At 44.2% G+C, this 19,107-nt stretch overlaps 1 protein-coding gene across 1 annotated transcript in view; it reads right to left on the bottom strand.

Moving 5' to 3' along the window:
- Positions 1 to 571: 571 nt before the first annotated feature.
- The window catches only part of CLRN1 (clarin 1), a 46,834-nt gene continuing 28,298 nt past the window's right edge, over positions 572 to 19,107 (bottom strand). Inside the window, exon 3 of the mRNA XM_006048531.4 lies at positions 572 to 1,286. Within this exon, the coding sequence (XP_006048593.3) occupies positions 1,021 to 1,286 (266 nt within the window). The 3' untranslated portion in view covers positions 572 to 1,020. The remainder of the gene's footprint in view (positions 1,287 to 19,107) is intronic.

Below are 19,107 nucleotides of genomic sequence, written 5' to 3'. Positions count from 1 at the left end.
TCATTTGTTTCTTGTAAATTGTTCCCCGCCAAAAAAAGGATTTTTTTAAAAAGAGCCCTTTCAGAACCTCTTGTGTGGGGACTGAGTGCTGAGCAGCTGTGGGAAAGGGCCTGGTGGTCTGCTCTCTGTCATTCCCCACCTCTTCCCGAGTGCTTTCTCGGGAAGCAGCCGTTGGAAGACAGACGAATGGTCAGTTCTAGGTTCAGTTGCGGCCTCTGGTCAGCAACTTCATGGGTAACTGAGGAAAAAAGTCAGCTTGGGTCATGCTTTGTGACAGACCACCACCCAAGATGACAGTGATGCCGTCTTAATTCCACAACGTAATACGATTTTCATAAGTGGGACTTAGTGCTTGAAGACACTAAAAAGTTTGAAGCAACAGCTCCAATGAGTCATTTTGCAACGAATTTACTGGGAAGAATCACTTTTCATGATTCCTCAGTGGTCCCAGCAATTATGTCTGTTGAAAGTACTGCGTTTCTTCTTTTTCCCTTTTAGAGGTTTTATACATTTTGAATAACAGGCATGGAAATAAGACAGTGCTTTGAATGAGTTTTTAAAAAGTGCCTGATATACTTAGCATTGCTCAATTAATGCAGTATCATTTTAGGAAAGCAATTCCAGTTCTGTCTTCTGGTATCTGTGGCAACAAATGTGTGGATATTATCAGAAATAGTATTTGTTTGTTTTAAAATGTGTTCCTCAGACCTCTTGATTTCTTCCTGGCAGAGCAGACATTTTGCACTCTGGTGTGGATGTGGAGTAATGGTTTGTTCATTCTAGTCAACGGTCTCAACTAGCCAGGTGAAGCAATTTCCCACCCGGTTGAACAACCTTCTGAAGCCTTTCTTCTGCTCCCCTTCACTTCTGGCCTGTGTCCTTAGCACCCAGTTTGTATATAATATCACATAGGGTTTGGTGCTTTAAGCTGTACATCTAAAAGGTTGAGCAAAATTAACCACAGCCAAGTGACCAGAGCTAGTCTCGTCTCTCACTGAGAATGACAGACATGTTGGCCTTTCAGTACATTAGGTCTGCAGCTACATTAGTTGTTTCTGTGTCTTTAGATTTCGCAAAAGGGAACTGAAATCCAGCAAATCGTATTAGAAGCCCATTCAGAAAATGAACAAAAAAGCAAATGAAAACCACCCAGAAGGAGGTGGTATATTTTTCACTTTGCGTTTTGTAGGCGTAAGTCCCTTCCTTGTAATTTGCAATTTTTTCTGAGAGGTGGTGGAGTTTCACTTCAGAGGCAAACAATATCATGACAAGACAGCCACAGGAGCCTGCAAGAGAAAGAACAAACATCGTGCTGGGACAAACATTTCCTGATTGTAAGGGACAAGGAAGAGGGTTTACGTGCAAACTAAAGAAAGCCTTTCCCACCATCTCATTTGCATTCGTCTACAAAAATACTTCAAATATGTAATCATGAGCCTGGTACCCCAATGACGGGTGGTAGTGTCTGGGTTATGGCTCTGAGCGAGAAGACTTGTTGCAGGGTAGAATCGAGCCAGTCTTACAAAGACTAGGAGATGTTCCACTTTGCATGAAGAGAGGCTGAATTGCTGGGCACCTTAAAAGCACGGTGGTGGAATCAGGCTACACAACAACCACAGCTGTGGTGTGACTTCAAGAGAACACATTTCTCTGTACTTCACAGGCCATATACGAGAAATGGTTGTCATCTAGTCCCCTTGTGAAAGGGCTAAAAGCTTTCTCCTTCCCCTCTTCTGGCTCCCACCTGGCCACAGCTGCCCAGAGGTGTCCCTGCGCAAAGGCAGCCATGTCTAACATGTTGAGGTGGAGAGTATCTATTCTCCTTGTTTGTAACAAAACTCAGGATTTTTACCTAGGTATGTGGCTGCCTTGAACAAAGACTACATTGGTTGAGGGAGGTTGGTATGTGGGGCTAGAAAAGTTTCCTTGAAGTGTGCAGCATTAGGGGCCTCCACTCTCTTTCCCTGTTGTCCTTCCTGTAGCTGAAATATGTATGCAATGGCTGGAGCACCATTTTGGGCAATGTGGCCTTAGAAATGGAAGCCGTGTGTTATGGAAAAATAGGAAAGGAGGAATCTTGGATATCAGATACCAGGAGTCACCAGACCAGCCCTGGACTTCAACTTCTAGGTTTTTACATGAGAGAATAATAAGTATTTATTTTGTTTAATCCATTATTGTTATTTTCATCTCATTTATTACTCATTGGTAGCCTAATCTACTTTTAAATGTTGTGACTATGGCCTGGAGTTCTCTGCAGGACAGGGGCACAACATATTGAGTGATGCCTGAAAACTCAGGCCCTCTCCCCTGAGGATGGAGGAAGGGAGCCCCCCAGAGGGGTGGGTGGCACAGAGGGGCAGAAGCACGTGGCAAGGAGGGGCAGAGTCAGGGACACCATGGAGAGCCAGGGCTCTGAGGACTCCCACAGCTACAGATGCATCCCAGGTCATCATAACAGGTTGCTAGTTAAAAGGAGACTTGCTGAAATGGTTTTCTGACTTTGATTAAAACAATTTGGTTTCACACTCTGAATCTCCCTTTTGTTATATGAAAGTAGTCCATTTTAAATTTTATTTATTTGGTCACTCTGTGCTGCATGTGGGATCTCAGTTCCCTGATCAGGGACCAAACCTGCACCCCCTGCAGTGGAAGTTCAGAGTCTTAACCACTGGACCACCAGAGAAGTCCCGAAAGTCAGTTTTAACCTCCCAGTCTCCACTTCCTTGTCTATAAAATGTGGATAAGAAAGATGATTCAAGATTAACATTTGATATTAGAATTGTCACAGAGAAAGGCTTGCTAATTGGTCACTATTCCTCTGGTGTTTATGTATTCTTTTTGCCTTGCAAGTCTTAACCATCATCCCTTACTGCACTCTACTACACACCAAAAAAAACCCTAACTCCATCAGTTAGGCTACCCTGCCTTGTTCCTTCACACGCTCTCCCATTAGCTTTGTGACTCCTTGAAGAGGAGTAAGTACTTTTGCCTTCAGTGACAGTTAATTCAGATGTCTGGGAGCAGCAATGTAGTGGCTTAAGTTCTCATTCATTAATTCACTCAATCCTTTATTCAATGAGACTTATTGATGGGCCAAGCTGGTAATAGTGGTGGAGCTTTCAACATGAAAGAAAAGGTAGATGGTGGTTTCTGCTCTCACAGAGAGTATAACTGGGCAGGGAACTCAGATAAAAAAGTTATAAACCTATCGCAGTGAATGTCATAGTAAAGGGAGGTGCGGGTGGCTATACCTGAGAGGGTGGGCAGCATCCTAGAAGGTTCTTTGGAAGTAGCTGTAGGAAAAGTTAGCAAAGGGAGGCTGGACTGTGTGGGGAGAACATTCCAGACATGAGGTGCTAACATGCAAATGTTGCCCCATTCCTTTTCCAAAGGCTGGGTTTGGGTTGGTAGAGAGGGGTAGGGTCCGGAGTGAAAAGGAAAAGTGAAATTCCATTTCTTCTATTAGAATTTCACTGAGGACTGGCCCCACCAGCTTGCTCCTCGTAATCATACACCCCCAAATAATCAAATGATATAATTTTCTAGAAACTTCACTTCCCACCGGCCTCGGGGAATATTCCTTTGTAAAAATTGTCAGCCTATTTTTGTATTCTGAGCTTAAAACCAGAGCTCTCCCCTGGCAAAACCGTATTATTCCTTTATTGTTCAAACTAACAAAGAGGCTGCGATGCTGTTTTCTCTTTATCTTTTATTTGAAAATTGTGGAGAAAATGCCATTGCTTTTACCATGAGAACCTTCTTTGTGTGAGGAGATGGTGAATTTCAGACAGAAGTGAAACACTGAATATTCTTGGTGCTTGAAAGAAAAATTCAAGTTCGGTTTCCTTTTTCAAGTTGTTTAATATTTTAAAGGTACTACTTTGTTAAGGAGACTGCATCATAGTGAGACCACATTTCAAATTCTTAAAGTCAAGGTTGCTGGGGTATCTTAAAACCAATAGCCCTTTGCTGGAGCTAATACTTCAAGCCTGCAAGCTCCCAAAACACGATGTAGTCGTTAAGAGGATAGTCTATGATTTCGCTCTGGATTTGGGAGTTATCCGTGAAGTAGACTTGGTCATTTCAGAGTCAGAGCATGGAAACCCAGCCTGAGTTTCTGCCAACCCCTGAGTGATGCTAAGACACATCGAGGGAAACAGCTCAGTGTGAACTTGGGGCATTTTTGCTTCTCTTTCCCCAGCTCTAAAAGAAATATGGGGCCACTGATACCTCTTTATGGCTTATGGAACAAAAGATACCCAAGAAGTGTTTCTCTTTTGGGCGTGGCTGCTGGGGACATGGAGAGAGGGGTGTAAGGGACAAGAATAAGTGTGAGTAATGATAAGAATAGGGTTCAGCATGTTTCCAGTTTGGTCCTTAGACTCCATCGAGGGGGTTCCTGCTATGGGCGCCATATTTAAAGGGTTCTGCTCTCTGTCCTGTTGATACCTCTCCCCCATAAGGTGAGGAATCCTTGATGTCAATGGAATGGGTCCGTCTACTGTCCTTGACTGCGTTCTAGACTATACTCTTGCTGTTGTTCAGTCACTAAGTTGTGTCTGACTCTTTGGACTGCAGCATGCCAGGCTTTCCTGTCCTTCACTATCTCCCAGAGTTTGCTCAAACTCATGTCCATTGAGTTGATGATGCCATCCAACCATCTTATCCTCTGTCAGCCCCTTTTCTTCCTGCCTCCAATCTTTCCCAGCATCAGGGTCTTTTCTAATGAGCTGGCTCTTTGCATCAGGTGGCCCAAGTATTGGAGCTTCAGCATCAGTCCTTCCAATGAATATTCAAGGCTAATTTCCTTTAGGATTGACCGGTTTGATCTCCTTGCAGTCCAAGGGACTCTCAAGAATCATCTCCAACACCACAGTTCAAAAGCATCAATTCTTCAGTGCTCAGCCTTCTTTATGGTCCAACTCTCACATCCGTACATGACTGCTGGAAAAAGCATAGCTTTTATATGGATCTTTGTTGGCAAAGTGATATCTCTGCTTTTTAATATGCTGTCTAGGTTGGTCATAGGTTTCCTTCCAAGGAGCAAGCGTCTTTTAATTTCGTGGCTGCAGTCACCATCTGCAGTGATTTTGGAGCCCAAGAAAATAAAAGTCTGTCATTTTCCATTGTTTCCCCATCTATTTGCCTTGAAGACTGTACTCTTGGGACTCAGGAATTTTCTCTGCACACAGTCCTGAGCACTCTTCCTGAGCTGGCATGAGTGTCTCTCCAGGGTCCGTCTCCCCAGGGGTGGATTTTGTGGCAGGTGCTGTACAGCCCCGAGGCCTGAGAGTGGCCAAGGAAAAGAACAGCTGTTTGGCAGCATGGTCAGAGGTTGGATATGTGGTGGAGTGTTCATATGTGCTTGCTTGAGGCCCTTTACAGTGTGGATGGAACCAGGCATGGGAAGAGAAGTGAAAAGACAGGGGATGGTACTCCTCCCTTAGCCACATTCAGGTGCAGAATTTCCAGAGCTCAAGAATTCTAAATTTGGGACTTCCCTGGTGGTCCAGTGGCTAAGACTCTACACTCCCAATACAGGGAGCCTGGGTTCAATCCCTGGTTAGGGAACTAGATCCCACATGCTGCAACTAAGACCTGGCACAGCCAACTAAATAAATATAAATTTTTTTTAATTATAAGAGAATATTATTTTTTTAAGTATTCTAATTTGAATCTTGCTTCCCAGACCTCATTTGTCAAGGGAGAAGGATAGAATATGTTTCATTGAATAGTTTAGCTTATAACTTTGAACTGTTTAGACATGTGGTATGGGGACTTGCATTCATGCTCTTGCCCACAGCCTCTCAGAGGTTAGGATCATGCCTGCCTGCTTCCTTCTTTCTTTGCCCAGTTCCTTGTGTGTCCCCCAAGAGCCCAAACTCAGCTGGGGCCATTTCAATCCCCACCCCTCAGGTCTGTCTATCTGACCAACACTGCTCCAGCTCACAAGAAAGATTAGAGTACAACAGGTGTAGGAAACCCCGACAAGCCTTGCTCAAGCTAGGATTTAGACTATAACCAGGCACATGACTGAGGTTTTTCTGCCGGTGTCTTACTCAAAGACGAGCCATTTTCCTTTCACGTATTTGATTTCCCCACCATCTGGCTGGTACCATAGTGGCTTTTTCCCCTTCTCCTTTTAATGACTTTGATTACTCAGTTAATTTCTGACTGAATAGGATAGCCAAGTTATAAGGCCATAAAACCATGAATCATCAGTCAATTAACAAACATGTGTCATGTACTAGACACTCCACACTCAGGGCTCCCCTCTGGCAGCTGTCTGGGGCTGCAGGATTGGACCTCTCTCTCTTCTCCAGTCCTTACATGTAGGGAATGAAGGTCACAGCCAACAAGAACACCGCTTCTTCATCCCTTGGTGACCCCTGAGGTTGACTATGCTCTCATGGGTGGGAACATCCTGCCAGGATCCATGGAGTCTGGTGGAAATGTGCCCTCAAAGGTGAAAAAATAAAACAAAACCCCAACTCTGAAGCATTCTATTATCACTAAGATTGCATTTGGGAAATAGTAAATTAGTATTTCAATTCATTTAAAACAATGGCCAAGATTTCCAAAGAGCTAACACGTCATCTTTAAACTCTTTTAGAGATAATTGGGGTCAGGATTTGCCACCCTAAATTATCCCCCTTCAACATATTGATTATTTTGAATTTAAGTTACATAAGAAACAGCTAGTACAAGAAGGATACTCTGACCCTCCTCTGTCTCCCTGAAATCAGGAAATAAATTGCCCACTTGAAGGGTACCCTCTCTGCACCTGGAGGGTGGAGGACATCCTTATCACCAGAGATAGAGAATTCAGGGCCAAGATGCCTGTCTAAACAAAACTTGTAAGTTCTTCACCAATTTACTACCCCAAGCCCCAGCCACTTTGTCTTATTAATTTTTCACAAATTATTGTTTCTTTGTCTGAAAGATGTAAAAGCTGCCTGCTTGGGTCAGTTCTTCAAGTCTCATATTTTATGAGCCCCAGTACGAAATTAAATTTGGTCTTCTCTTGTTAATCTGCCTTTATCAATTTAATTATGAGACCAGGCAAAGAACCTGGAAGGGAAGGGAGAAAAGTTTTCCATACCTGCGATGGCAACTCTTAGAGGCATTCCATTTCCTCCACAGCATGATAAATTGAAAATTTCCTTCTTTAAAGAGACTTCAGAGATGATACACGGTGGTAGAAAAGCCACAACTTTTCAGGTGTAAGTGCTAATTTTCTGTGAAATTATGTAATTTCACTAGAAAATCAGTTTTATTGGTGAGATCTCTGGCCATGATTTCTTCCCCAAAAGGAAACTGCTCCAGTTCCAGACTACTTTAGAGACCAGTGGCTACCATCTAGACTAGTAAGGCAAGCTAATCCCTAAGAACAGATTGAGGTTATCATGAGAGCCATTTGGTCACGTGTTTCTAAATAGCAGGTGTGGATGAAGTTATAATACCAGTTGCTGTTCTGTTGCTCAGTCTTGTCCAACTCTTCGTGACCCAATGGACTGAAGCCCATTAGGCTTCTCTGTCCTTCACTATCTCCCCAAGTTTGCTCAAACTCACATCCATTGAGTCGGTGATGCCATGCAACCATATCATCCTCTGTCACCCCCTTCTCCTTCTGCCTTCAGTCTTTCCCAGCATCAGGGTCTTTTCCAATGGCTCTTCACAATAGGTGGCCAAAGTATTGGGGCTTCAGCCTCAGCATCAGTCCTTCCAATGAATATTCAGTTGATTTCCTTTAGAATTGACTGGTTTGATCTCCTTGCAGTCCAAGAGAGTCTCAAGAGTCTTCCCCAGCTCCACAGTTCAAAAGCATCAGTTCTTCAGCACTCATAATACCAGTTAGGTTCAGCTTTCCTCCTTCTTCTGTAATGTATGTCTTCTGTCATAGAGAGTTGCAGAGCCCATATCTAACTTAAGTTTTATAAATGTCACGTGAGTGAGAATGATTCATGCAAAGAAGAAATGGTCTTAAAACACCATGTTTGTCTAATCTAAATCAATTTTCAGAAAAGGAGATGGTCATTTGTTACTAGAAAATGTTTAGAGCTTCTTCTGTTTTATTCATTTATTCAACAAATACTGGATGCTTACTGAACTATTCTAGGTACTGGGGATACAGCACTGAAAAAGCAGATGAGCAACTTCCCTGGTGGTCCAGTGGTTAAGACTTTGCATTTCCAATGCAGGAGACATGGGTTTGGTCCTTGGTCACAGAACAAAGATCCCACATGCCACGTGGCATGGCCAAAAATAAATAAGATGCTATCTTCTATACCATAGTATCCCGACTCCTGCAAAAGCAGATGAAAATTCCTATCTTGATGGGATACGTATCTTAGTGATGGTGAGAATGGAGAGAGAGGCAATAACAAAATAAGTAAGTCCATTCTATAGTTTATCAGAGTGTGATGTGTACTAAGGAGAATAAAATAAAGCAGGGAAGAGAGATGGCCAGAGGAGGGCTCAGAGAGAAGATGACATTTCAGTGCCTCTTGATGAAGTCAGGGAGTTAGAAGACAGGTATTTGAGGGGAGGAGCATTTCAAACAGAAGGAACATTGAATGCAAAGGAATCAGGTGGTTTTAGAAGAGAACCAGGCAGAGAGGAGTAAGACATGAGGCACCTGTGCAGTTTTTGTGGTGGGCAGAGCAAGTACTGCTTTGAAAGTTGTAGAAAGGACTTAGGTTTTGACTCTAAATTAAAGAGAGGGTGGGACTTTCCTGGTGGTCCAGTGGTTAAGAATCTGCCTTCCAATGCAGTGGACACGGGTTCGATCCCTCGTTGGGGAACTAAGATCTCACATGCCATGGGACAACTAAGTCCATATGCCACAATAACCTCTGTACTGCAATGAAGAGCCCACACTGCAATGAAGATCCAGTGCAGCCAAAATAAAAAACTTAAATGAAACAGAGGGAAGACGTAGGTGACCATTCTGAACAGACAGGAGTCTTTTTGCAATGGTGTTAGGACAAGATTGAGAGTCTCCTTGCCGGAGATCACACACAGCCAGGCCCTGTGCTAAGTGATCTAAACAGTCCTTCTACTGCATCCTTCCCATGAATGACCTAGAATGCAGTCCCCTCACTATGATTCTGGCCCTTCAGAGGGTACCCTGCACATCTAGACAAAACTCCTTGCCCATCGCCATGACAGGCTGGCTAATATTACTTCTCTCCCTCCTGTGGTCTCCTTCCAAAGTATATGCTGAGAAACTAGTGGAGTATTTTTGTTGCTGACTTTTCTTACAACCAATCCTATCCTCCTCAGGCTCTGTAGCTTTGATGCCTGGACATCCTTGATTTCTTTCTCAGACCCTGAACAACAGCTCCTCCATAAGGATTGATGTGGAAATAAGTTGCAGTTGGTTTTTCAACTAACAGTTGCAGAATAATATGCCCTAGACTTATTACAGGGCTTCCCATGTGGTACTAGTGGTAAATAATCTGCCTGCTAATGCAGGAGTTGAAGGAGATTTGGGTTCAATCCCTGAGTCGGGAAGATCTCTCAGAGTGGTAAATGGCAACCCACTCCAGTATTCTTGCCTGGAAAATTCCATGAACAGAGGAGCCTGACAGGCTACAGTCCACAGGGTCACAAAGAGTCAGATACAACTGAGTGACTTAGCTGGCACACACACACACACAAACACACACACATATGCATACACAGACTTGTTAGAGAGGCCAGGATATTATTAATCCTGAAACTGATCTATGACATAAGCATCTTTCTATTTCTGTACTGTTCTTTATTTTCCTGTCTTCATATTTTATATTGACTGTGCTTATTAATGTCCCGTGCCATGGTTACAATTATCCTAATTAATTACTCCCATATTAGGAGCGTCCCCTTTTTAAAGAAAAGCGGTATTTTCATTGTTTACCTTGATTAGTGTAACTCAAACATGATGCTGCATATAAGAGAAGATACAATAAGTACAATTTGCAGTAAGTCCACATTTTGATGGTTTTCATCACCTCTAAAAGGCATGAATCAATGCATTTTATAGCATCCTCAGAGAATATTCACTGAACTGCCTAGAATATTCTACCATGGGTCCTTGGCAAGTCTTCCATGTAACCTGCTTTCTTACATGCACATGAGAGTTAGACTCTCTATCATCAATTGGAAAGTTTCTTGAATGGAATGTAGAAAAGGCATACACTTATATAGTCAGTTCTTCAGTGTGAAGCTGCAGGTCTAGTTGCTACCATGTTCCACTCCTTCTGTTTGGGTTCCCTCTATTTCTCTATCTCCTTTATTTGAGTACATTTCTCTCTCTCCTACCATATTATGAACCTTGAAGGAAGGTTTTTTCACCTTGTTTTCCCCATTCTGCCTTCCCTGGCCACACTCACCTCCCTCTCATTGACTCTTGTGGGTGGCCTCCTTTTCACAAAGCTCACTGGTGACCTGTACTGGTTTTTTTTTTTTTTAACTTTTAATTAAAGTATAGTTGATTTACAATGTTGTGTTAGTTCCTGTCTGTGCTTAGTCGCTCAGTTGTGTCCAACTCTTTGTGACCCATGGACTGTAGCCCGCCAGGCTCCTTTGTCCATGGGGGTTCTCCAGGCAAGAATACCGGAGTGGGTTGCCACGTTCTCCTCCAGGGAATCTTCCCATCCCAAGGGTCAAACCCAGGGCTCCCACACTGCAGGCCGATTCCTTACTGTCCAAGCCACTGCTAGTTCCTAGTGTACAGCAAAGTAATTCAGTTACGTATATATATTTGTATATAGTCTTTTTCATATTCTTCTCCATTATTATTTATTACAGGATTTTGACTATAGTTCCCTGTACTATACAGTAGGACCTTGCTGTTTATCTATTTTATATATGGTTATATATATAGTATTATATTTATTAAATATAGTTTATTTATTTTATATATAGTTAGTATCTATTAATCGCAACTCCTAATTTATCCCTCCCCCGCTACCTTCCCCCTTTGGTAACTATGAGTTGGTTTTCTGTTGTTGACCTGTACTCTTGAAACTTTCCCATCTTGTAGCCTCCAGGATACCACATCTCCTGATTTTCCTTCTTCATCTCCAGAGAGGCCTGGTCAGTGTCCTTTCCTGGCTCCTCCTTCTTCTCAACCCCAGAACCAACTGATGGGATTGGCCCTAGGCCAATTTTTCTGTATCTACATTCTCTTTCTAGATGATCTCATCCATTTTCATTGCTTTGAATAATATGTATATCCTGACAACTCCTAAATTTATGTTTTTTGTCTAGACCTCTTCTCTGAGTTCCAGACTCATATATCTGACTGTCTACTCGACATGTCCTCTTGAACATTTCATAGGATCTCAAACTTGACGGGCCCTAAATAGAATTCTTGATTTCTAATGCTAAGCTCCTCTCCCCACCACTTTTTTTTTTTTTTTTTTTTTTTTTTTTTTTGAGAAAGAAACCATTTTATTTTTCATAAGATTGAGAGAGGAAAAGTGACATGTTTGTTGCTCAGTCCTTCTGCGACCCCATGGACTACAGCCTACCAGGCTCCTTTGTCCATGGAATTTTCCAGGCGTCAATACTGGAGGAGGTTGCCATTTCCTTCTGCAGACAAATAGTCTAACTGTCCAAAATCTGATTCAGGATCAACACAGTGCATTTAATATTCATATCTCTTTAGACTTCTTTAACCTACAGGAATTCCTCAGACTTTCTTCTATGTTTTGTTTTCATTTCTTTTTTTTATTTTTTTATTTTTTTTTTTTAATTTTATTTTATTTTTAAACTTTACATAACTGTATTAGATTTGCCAAATATCAAAATGAATCCGCCACAGGTTTACATGTGTTCCCCATCCTGAACCCTCCTCCCTCCTCCCTCCCCATTCCATCCCTCTGGGTCGTCCCAGTGCACCAGCCCCAAGCATCCAGTATCGTGCATCGAACCTGGACTGGCAACTCATTTCATACATGATATTTTACATGTTTCAATGCCATTCTCCCAAATCTTCCCACCCTCTCCCTCTCCCACAGAGTCCATAAGACTGTTCTATACATCAGTGTCTCTTTTGCTGTCTCGTACACAGGGTTATTGTTACCATCTTTCTAAATTCCATATATATGCGTTAGTATACTGTATTGGTGTTTTTCTTTCTGGCTTACTTCACTCTGTATAATAGGCTCCAGTTTCATCCACCTCATTAGAACTGATTCAAATGTATTCTTTTTAATGGCTGAATAATACTCCCCAGCACTTTTTTGCCCTGAACTCTAAGCCTGTTCTACCCCCAACTTATTCATCTTGGTTAATGCCACCACTGTCTACTAATTGCTTAAGCTGCCTGCAAAACATTTTGGATCTACTTTCAAAATGTTTTTAGAATCCATTCATCTCTCTCCATCTCCAATGCAATAGCCTACTCTTTCACCAGACATTTCTTAAAAGGTAAATCAGCTATCAGACAGCTTCTTAAGGCCTTTCAAAAGAGCTTCTCTGTGCAATTAGAATCAATTCTAAAAGACTTATGGTGGCTTTTGAGGTCTGATATTAACTGATGTTAGCTGATCTCTCTAATTTCTTTCTTTCCTTTTTTGGCCATTTTCCCCTCACTGCCTACCCTCTAGTCACATGGGCTTTCTTTCAGTGCCTACAGCAAGCTGGCCTCTTTCCCTAGCATCTCCTCATGTGTGTTTTCTCCTCTCGTTCGGAAAGTCTCTGAGGGTTCTCAGCTTTGTATCTTTAGAACTCAGCTACCTGGAGAAGCCTTCACCAGCCACTGTATTAAGACTTGATCTCCCCTCCCCTTCATTCTCCATCATGGCAGTCTGTTTATCACCTTTTTTGTGATTATTGTGACCTTTAATTCCCTGTGTACACTTCTGCTGAACCTCCCACTAGATGGTTGGCTCCACGAGGGCAGGACAGTATGCCTGTGAATTGTGGTAACACCGGCACCCACTCATAATGGCTGGTTCATGGTGGCACCCAGTCAGGGTTTGTTGAATAAATGAAACACAGGCCCCTTATCAGTGGTTCTTGACACTGGTCACACATTTAATCACCTGTTCAATTCAGTTCAGTCGTTCAGTCATGTCCAACTCTTTGCAACCCCATGGACTGCAGTACGCTAGGCTTCCCTGTCCACTCAAACTCATGTCCATCGAATCAGTAATGCCATCCAACCATCTCATCTTCTGTCGTCCCTTTCTCCTCCTGCCCTCAATCTTTCCCAGCATCAGAGTCTTTTCCAGTGAATCAGTTCTTTGCATCAGGTGGCCAAAATATTGGAGTTTCAGCTTCAGCATCACAGTATTCAGGACTGATTTCTTCTACAATTGACTGGTTTGATCTCCTTGCAGTCCAGAGGAACTCTCAAGAGTCTTCACCAACACCACAATTCAAAAGCATCAATTCTTCAGTGCTCAGCTTTCTTTATAGTCCAATTCTCACATCCATACATGACTACTGGAAAAACCATAGCTTTGACTAGATGGACCTTTATTGTAAAGTAATGTCTCTGCTTTAGAAACCTCTAAAAAGACCAGTGCCCAGCCTCCACCCCCAGAGATTCCAATTTGATTAGTGTGGTGTTGGATCCAGCATCCGTATATTTAGAACTTTTTTTTTTTGGCTGCTCTGAGTTTTCACTGTGGCATGCAGCCTTTCTCTAGTTGTGGTGAAAGGGCTTCTCATGGCCATGCGTGGGCTCCTCTTGTTGCAGAGCATGGGTGCACAGGTTCCGTAGTTGCAGGATATGGGCTTCTCTTGTTGGCCCTGAGGCATGTGGGTTCTTAGTTGCTAACCAGTGATTGAACCTGCATCCCCGTTATTGGAAGGTGGAGTCTTAAACACTGGACCACCAGGGATGTCCCAGTATGTTTAGAACTTTCTTCTGGTGATTCTAATACACCGTCCAGGAAGAGAATCACTGTCCAAAATGCACAGTGCATGTGTGTTAAATTGCTTCAGTCATGTCCAACCCTTTGTGACCCTATGGCCTGTAGCCTGCCAAGCTCCTCTGTCCATGAGAGTCTCCAGGCAAGAATACTGGAGTGGGTTGCCATGCCCTCCTCCAGGGAATCTTCCCAACCCAGGGATCTAACCTGTGTCTCTTCCATCTCCTGCATTGGCAGCTTGGTTCTTTACCACTGGCCCTGCCTGAGAAGCCCCAAAATGCACCGTGGGAGACCATTAGGAAATCTAGTTTTATATCTCAGATCTAGACTATAATTGACAAGATGAGAAAAACCAAATTAACTGACTTGGGTGGTTTCATGAGAGAATGATAATAGGAGACTGAGGATCGTGAGCTGGACTGGAGGCCATGAGAAGTGGTAGGCGCTTCTGGTCCAGGATGGCACCAGGATTCTGGACCGTAAAGACAAGCCAGCCGTGGTGACTGCACTGTTGCTGGCCTCGCCCAGAGCTTGGCTCCCTTTCCTTTCTCCCCAGAGGGTCTGGCATGCAGCACATCGGGACACACCAGGAGATGCTCACGGCATTGTTACTCCAGGCAGCGTGCAAGGCCCCAGACAGACAAGCAGGAAGAGCTCTTTTCCCTCCCCTTCTCCTGTCTTCACACCTCAGGATGCCAAGTGTGGGGTTCCCACCCAGCAGGGAGGTGGACAGCTGAAGAAATAGCCCTGGCATGACATAGCACAGGGAAGGGGGGATCCTGGGGAAGCCAGGGTAGTGAGAGGAGAAGAAAAAAAGGAGGAAGAAATTTTTCTCTGCTGGCTGTGAGGGAGGCCACCTGAGCAGAGAAACAGGGGAGGCCACTCAGCCGAAGGGAGCTGCCCCGGGGGAGGGGTCTCTAAGTGACGTGTGACCCCCCCACTGCCCCACCCAAACCCCTGCACCCTAGGGCACTAAGGGACTCCTCCCCCAGTACAAGCTCCAACCTCTGAGTGTATGTTCCAGTGGCTCACATTCTAAGTGTCTGTGATTAAGGGCTGTGAAATCCCCATCTTTCCACAAGTGGAAACCTGGGAGTCGCTGTGACTGTTATAGCTTTAGAGAAACTTTTCCAAACCTCCAGGGACTTCCAGGTACTATAGGCATACCAAACAGAATGGAGTAGTTAGTCTGTGATTCAAGAATGGCCTGTTACCTCTCGAGGTCACAAAGTGTCAGTCCATCTGACCGTGACACATGTTTTGTTGTCATGCATAATTTTTTTTAAATTGTTGAAAATTTTGGCATTTCAAAATAAGAAACGGGGGACTTCCCTGGTGGTCCGATGATTAATAAGACTCTGCATTTCCAATGCAGGGGGCATGGCTTTGATCCCTGTTCTGGGAACTGAGATCCCACATGCCCCATGGTTGGGCCAAAATGTAAATAAATAAATAAATCCCATTGAAAAATAAGAATTTGGGACTTTAAGAAAACAGATAATCTGGCAACACAGGGCGTTTATCCTCTGCCAGAGGCCAGTCTGTAGCTGATTCATTCCTTTCTCCCCCTCTTCCTTCTCTCATCCACAAAACTTCATTGAGCACCTGCTTTTGCAATAAGTTCAAGGATAAATCCAATACAGTATAAGCACAGGGCCTGTGTTCCCGCATATATTTCTGTGCTCAGGCTTTCTTTGGATTGGACTTGGCCAAAAGCCGAGATAAGAACTGGGACTTGGATTAAGTTCTGCATCCTTCTGAGTCATCCTGCTTTTCAAATACCGTTAGTTCGGTCGTCCATTAGAACTGTCAAATAATTTGTCTTCCAAATGGGCTGTTCTCAGTTTTCATTCAGAAGCCGGAGTGTGAGATAGCTGTGCCACTTAATAAGCTGCTGTGTCTCGGCGTCAGACCAACTCTTCTTTCCTCTACCCTGTGATGCTGGGTCCAGACTCCCCACACTCGGGTTCTGCCTTGTTGGCTGCCTCCTGTTCTGCCCACAGGGAGAGGAGCAGGCAGGGAAGAGAGGTCTGGCTGGTCTTGTCGTGGGCTAGCGCTTTGCCAGGCAGCAACTGGGGAGTTCCCAAGCTCTTGCCACACTCCCAGAGCTGCCCCCTGGTGTCGCGTGAGAGTGACATCTCCTCAAGGGACAGTGCCACCTCCTCAGAGGGCTGAGACCCAGTGCCCTTGCACCTCTCCTCCAGCCTCAAGGTTCTGGTAACCCTAAACTGTTCCCTGGGTTCTCTAAGCCCTAGGGATGGCCACTGCTGTCTGACATTGCCATCTCTGAGTTGCCTCTGGGTCTCCTTTTTTTCAGTGCTCCAACATCTGTGTAGTCAACTCCCTATAACCCTGGTTCTCAAACCTGAGCTTTCAGCAGTCACCTGGCATGCATGCTCAGTCACGTCCAACTCTTTGGGACTCCATGGACTGTGGCCCACCAGGCTCCTCTGTCCATGGCAAGAATACTGGCACGGGTTGCCATCTCTACATCCAGGGGATCTTCCCGACTCAGGGATTGAACCCAGTCTTTTGTGTCTCCTGCAGTGGCGGGCAGATTCTTTACCACTGTGCCACCTGGGAAGCTGTGAGTCACCTGGAGGGCTTGCTAAAACACAGATTGCTGGGCTCCACTCCAGAGTGTCTGATTCAGGAGGTCTGGGGTGAAGTCAGAGAATTTGCTTTTCTATCAAGTTCCCAGGTGATGCAGATGGTGCTGGTCTGGGGCCTCCACTTGAAGAACCACTGCGGAACATTATGTTCCCTCTGATAAGTTAGTATGTATCCTGTGGTCTAGTTGGCCCTCGGCTGATGCAAGGAGTTCCACTAAAATGGCACACCATCCAGATCCACCAGTTTGGTTTGCTGTATGGGGTGGGGGTGAAGTAACCCCAATACCCACTTTTAACTTGGCCTTCCCTTGGGATTGAATCACTGTCTTTGTCTGTCTGTCTGCACCTTGTACCTGTGTTCTTGCTCCTCAGCCCTGATTGCAAAGGCCTTGGCCTCCCTTTAAGCTGTTCTATCCTATCTCTCTGGAGCCTGTCCCACCACCTCTATGGGCCTCCTCTGCTAATTCTGTCCCATTCGAGTTCTGATTTCTCTGACCTGTGCTGTTTACGTGGCCAGCTTCACATCGCGTTCTGGACTAGCTTTTGCCAAGCCAGTGAATATGTACTGAATTGTTTGCTGTGTGCAGAGCCCCATGCTGGAGGCTTTTGTGAGAGCACCGAAGATGGAAGGACTCAGACGCTGCTGTCATAGGGTGATCACTGCTGCACAATTGAAACTGTATTGTTTACTTGTGAAAACTATGGAAACTATCTTAGCAGAACCCTCACTAGAGAGAGAACTACTTCAGTTGGGTAAATAATTTGACTAGCAAGATGTAGAGGGGGTAAAGGGCTTCCCAGATGGCTCAGTGGTAAAGAATGCCTGTGGGGCAAGGGACCTGAGTTTGATCCCTGGATTGGGAAGATTCCCCTGGCAACCCACTCTAGTGTTCTTGACTGAGAAACATACACGCACGCATGTTGAAAGGGGGTAAGACCCCAAGAAGTTGAGACAGGCTGAGACCTAGGACATTTTACTAGAGTGTTAACACCTGGACAAATATCTCTTTGAGAGACAGGATGTAAAGAAACTCTAAGGGACTAAAAATCACTGGATGCATGGGCAGTTGGGGCAAATTATGATCAGTAAAATACAAAAAGGCCAAAGCTCAGCTGCCACTTCTGAGTAGCAGGGAACAAAAGCAGGGTACTCCTCGTGACCCCTGCACACAGCACCCCGAGCGGGTGGCAAGAGCACATAGGCCACCTCTCCAGCCTGACCCACAGATCTGCCTCCCCCCTGCCCCCCCTCACCCCGCCCAGCCAATCCTCATCCCATTTAAGGAACCAGCTCCCCGTAAACTCAGGGAGCAAGCAAGGACACCTGTTATTTCTCTTTACTCCCTCATGCTTCAGCACAAGTCCCCATAAAGCCTTGCCTGGATGCCTCCTTTGGCCTCTGAGCAATTTCTATTGATTAAGAAGCCCAAGAGCCCAGGGCAGTAACAAACTGTGCTCAGGTTATCATGTAGAGAGGCTGGTATACTGCTTTCTAAGATGAGTGAGCATCTGTTAACTGCACGGGTTTGTTTGATAGAGAAGGAGCTGTGCAAGTTGGTGAACAGAGTTGAATTGTGCAAGGAGAAGGGAGTGGTGTCAAGAGAGAGAAGGGGTCTGGGGGCTGGAGGCTGGGAGGGGGAGCTGGCAGCCAAAGGGAAAGCTGCAGAGGAGAAGGAAAGAGTCTAATATGGATCTTCAATACAGCATTTGCTAGTGTGAGCTGTATTCTGTCTTGTCTCTCTGTGAAATCACTAATAAAATTACTCGCTTCCTGGGGACAGGACAAACACTGAGTCTCTGCGAGTTTGGAGTGGAGTGAAATCAGAGACCTCCCATAGAAGAGCGGTGCATATGAGCTAGACTCCTTTGATTTTCTCATCTGTATCTTTCTCTTCCTTGTAAATATATTGGAAACATCCTGTGGCATGAACTGGGTTTTATATTGTTTCCCATCAGCCTTGGTTATTGAGTAGGATGTTTATTGATGAACTAATTTCTGGGTTTAGAGTTTTACTTGTTCAGATACACCTCTGTAGGCTACACAAAGTCCCTATAGGCCTGAATATGGCCACTCATGTGTGGGGGTACATTGGCTCTTTACTCTTTTTTGATGCCTTGTATTTATTTTTCTGATTATGAATAGATATATGCATATTACCGAACATTTGGAAATATTAAGAAGTATGAGAAAAATGAAAACCACTCATAATTTTACTGCTCAGAGATTACCACCAACAGAATAGACTCTCTCTCTCTCTCTCTCTCTCTCTATATATATATATATACACACATATGTGGGGGAGGGGTTATATATATGGAGAGTCTATATATAATGTATGTATACATTCTCTGTATTTATATGGGAAATCAAATTAAGTTTATCTTTATAAAATCTTATATACAGCTTTTCCACTTTTTGATATGAGCATTTGTTCTTTCGATTACATCTTCTTCAAAACAATTTAATGCCAGCTAGGTGGATAGACTACCGTCAGGAATTTGTTAGCTCCCCTCTTGTTGGATAATTATACCTTACTCTGTCTTTTGCTCTCATAAATACCGCCACAGTGAACGTCCACATATATGTACTGTCATTTTACATGTGGGTAGGTGTATCTTTT

Source organism: Bubalus bubalis, chromosome 1, assembly GCF_019923935.1.
Source record: "Bubalus bubalis isolate 160015118507 breed Murrah chromosome 1, NDDB_SH_1, whole genome shotgun sequence".
Taxonomy (NCBI): domain Eukaryota; kingdom Metazoa; phylum Chordata; class Mammalia; order Artiodactyla; family Bovidae; genus Bubalus; species Bubalus bubalis.
Note: the sequence above shows the minus strand (reverse complement) of the source record. Positions and strands in the feature narration are given on the sequence as shown.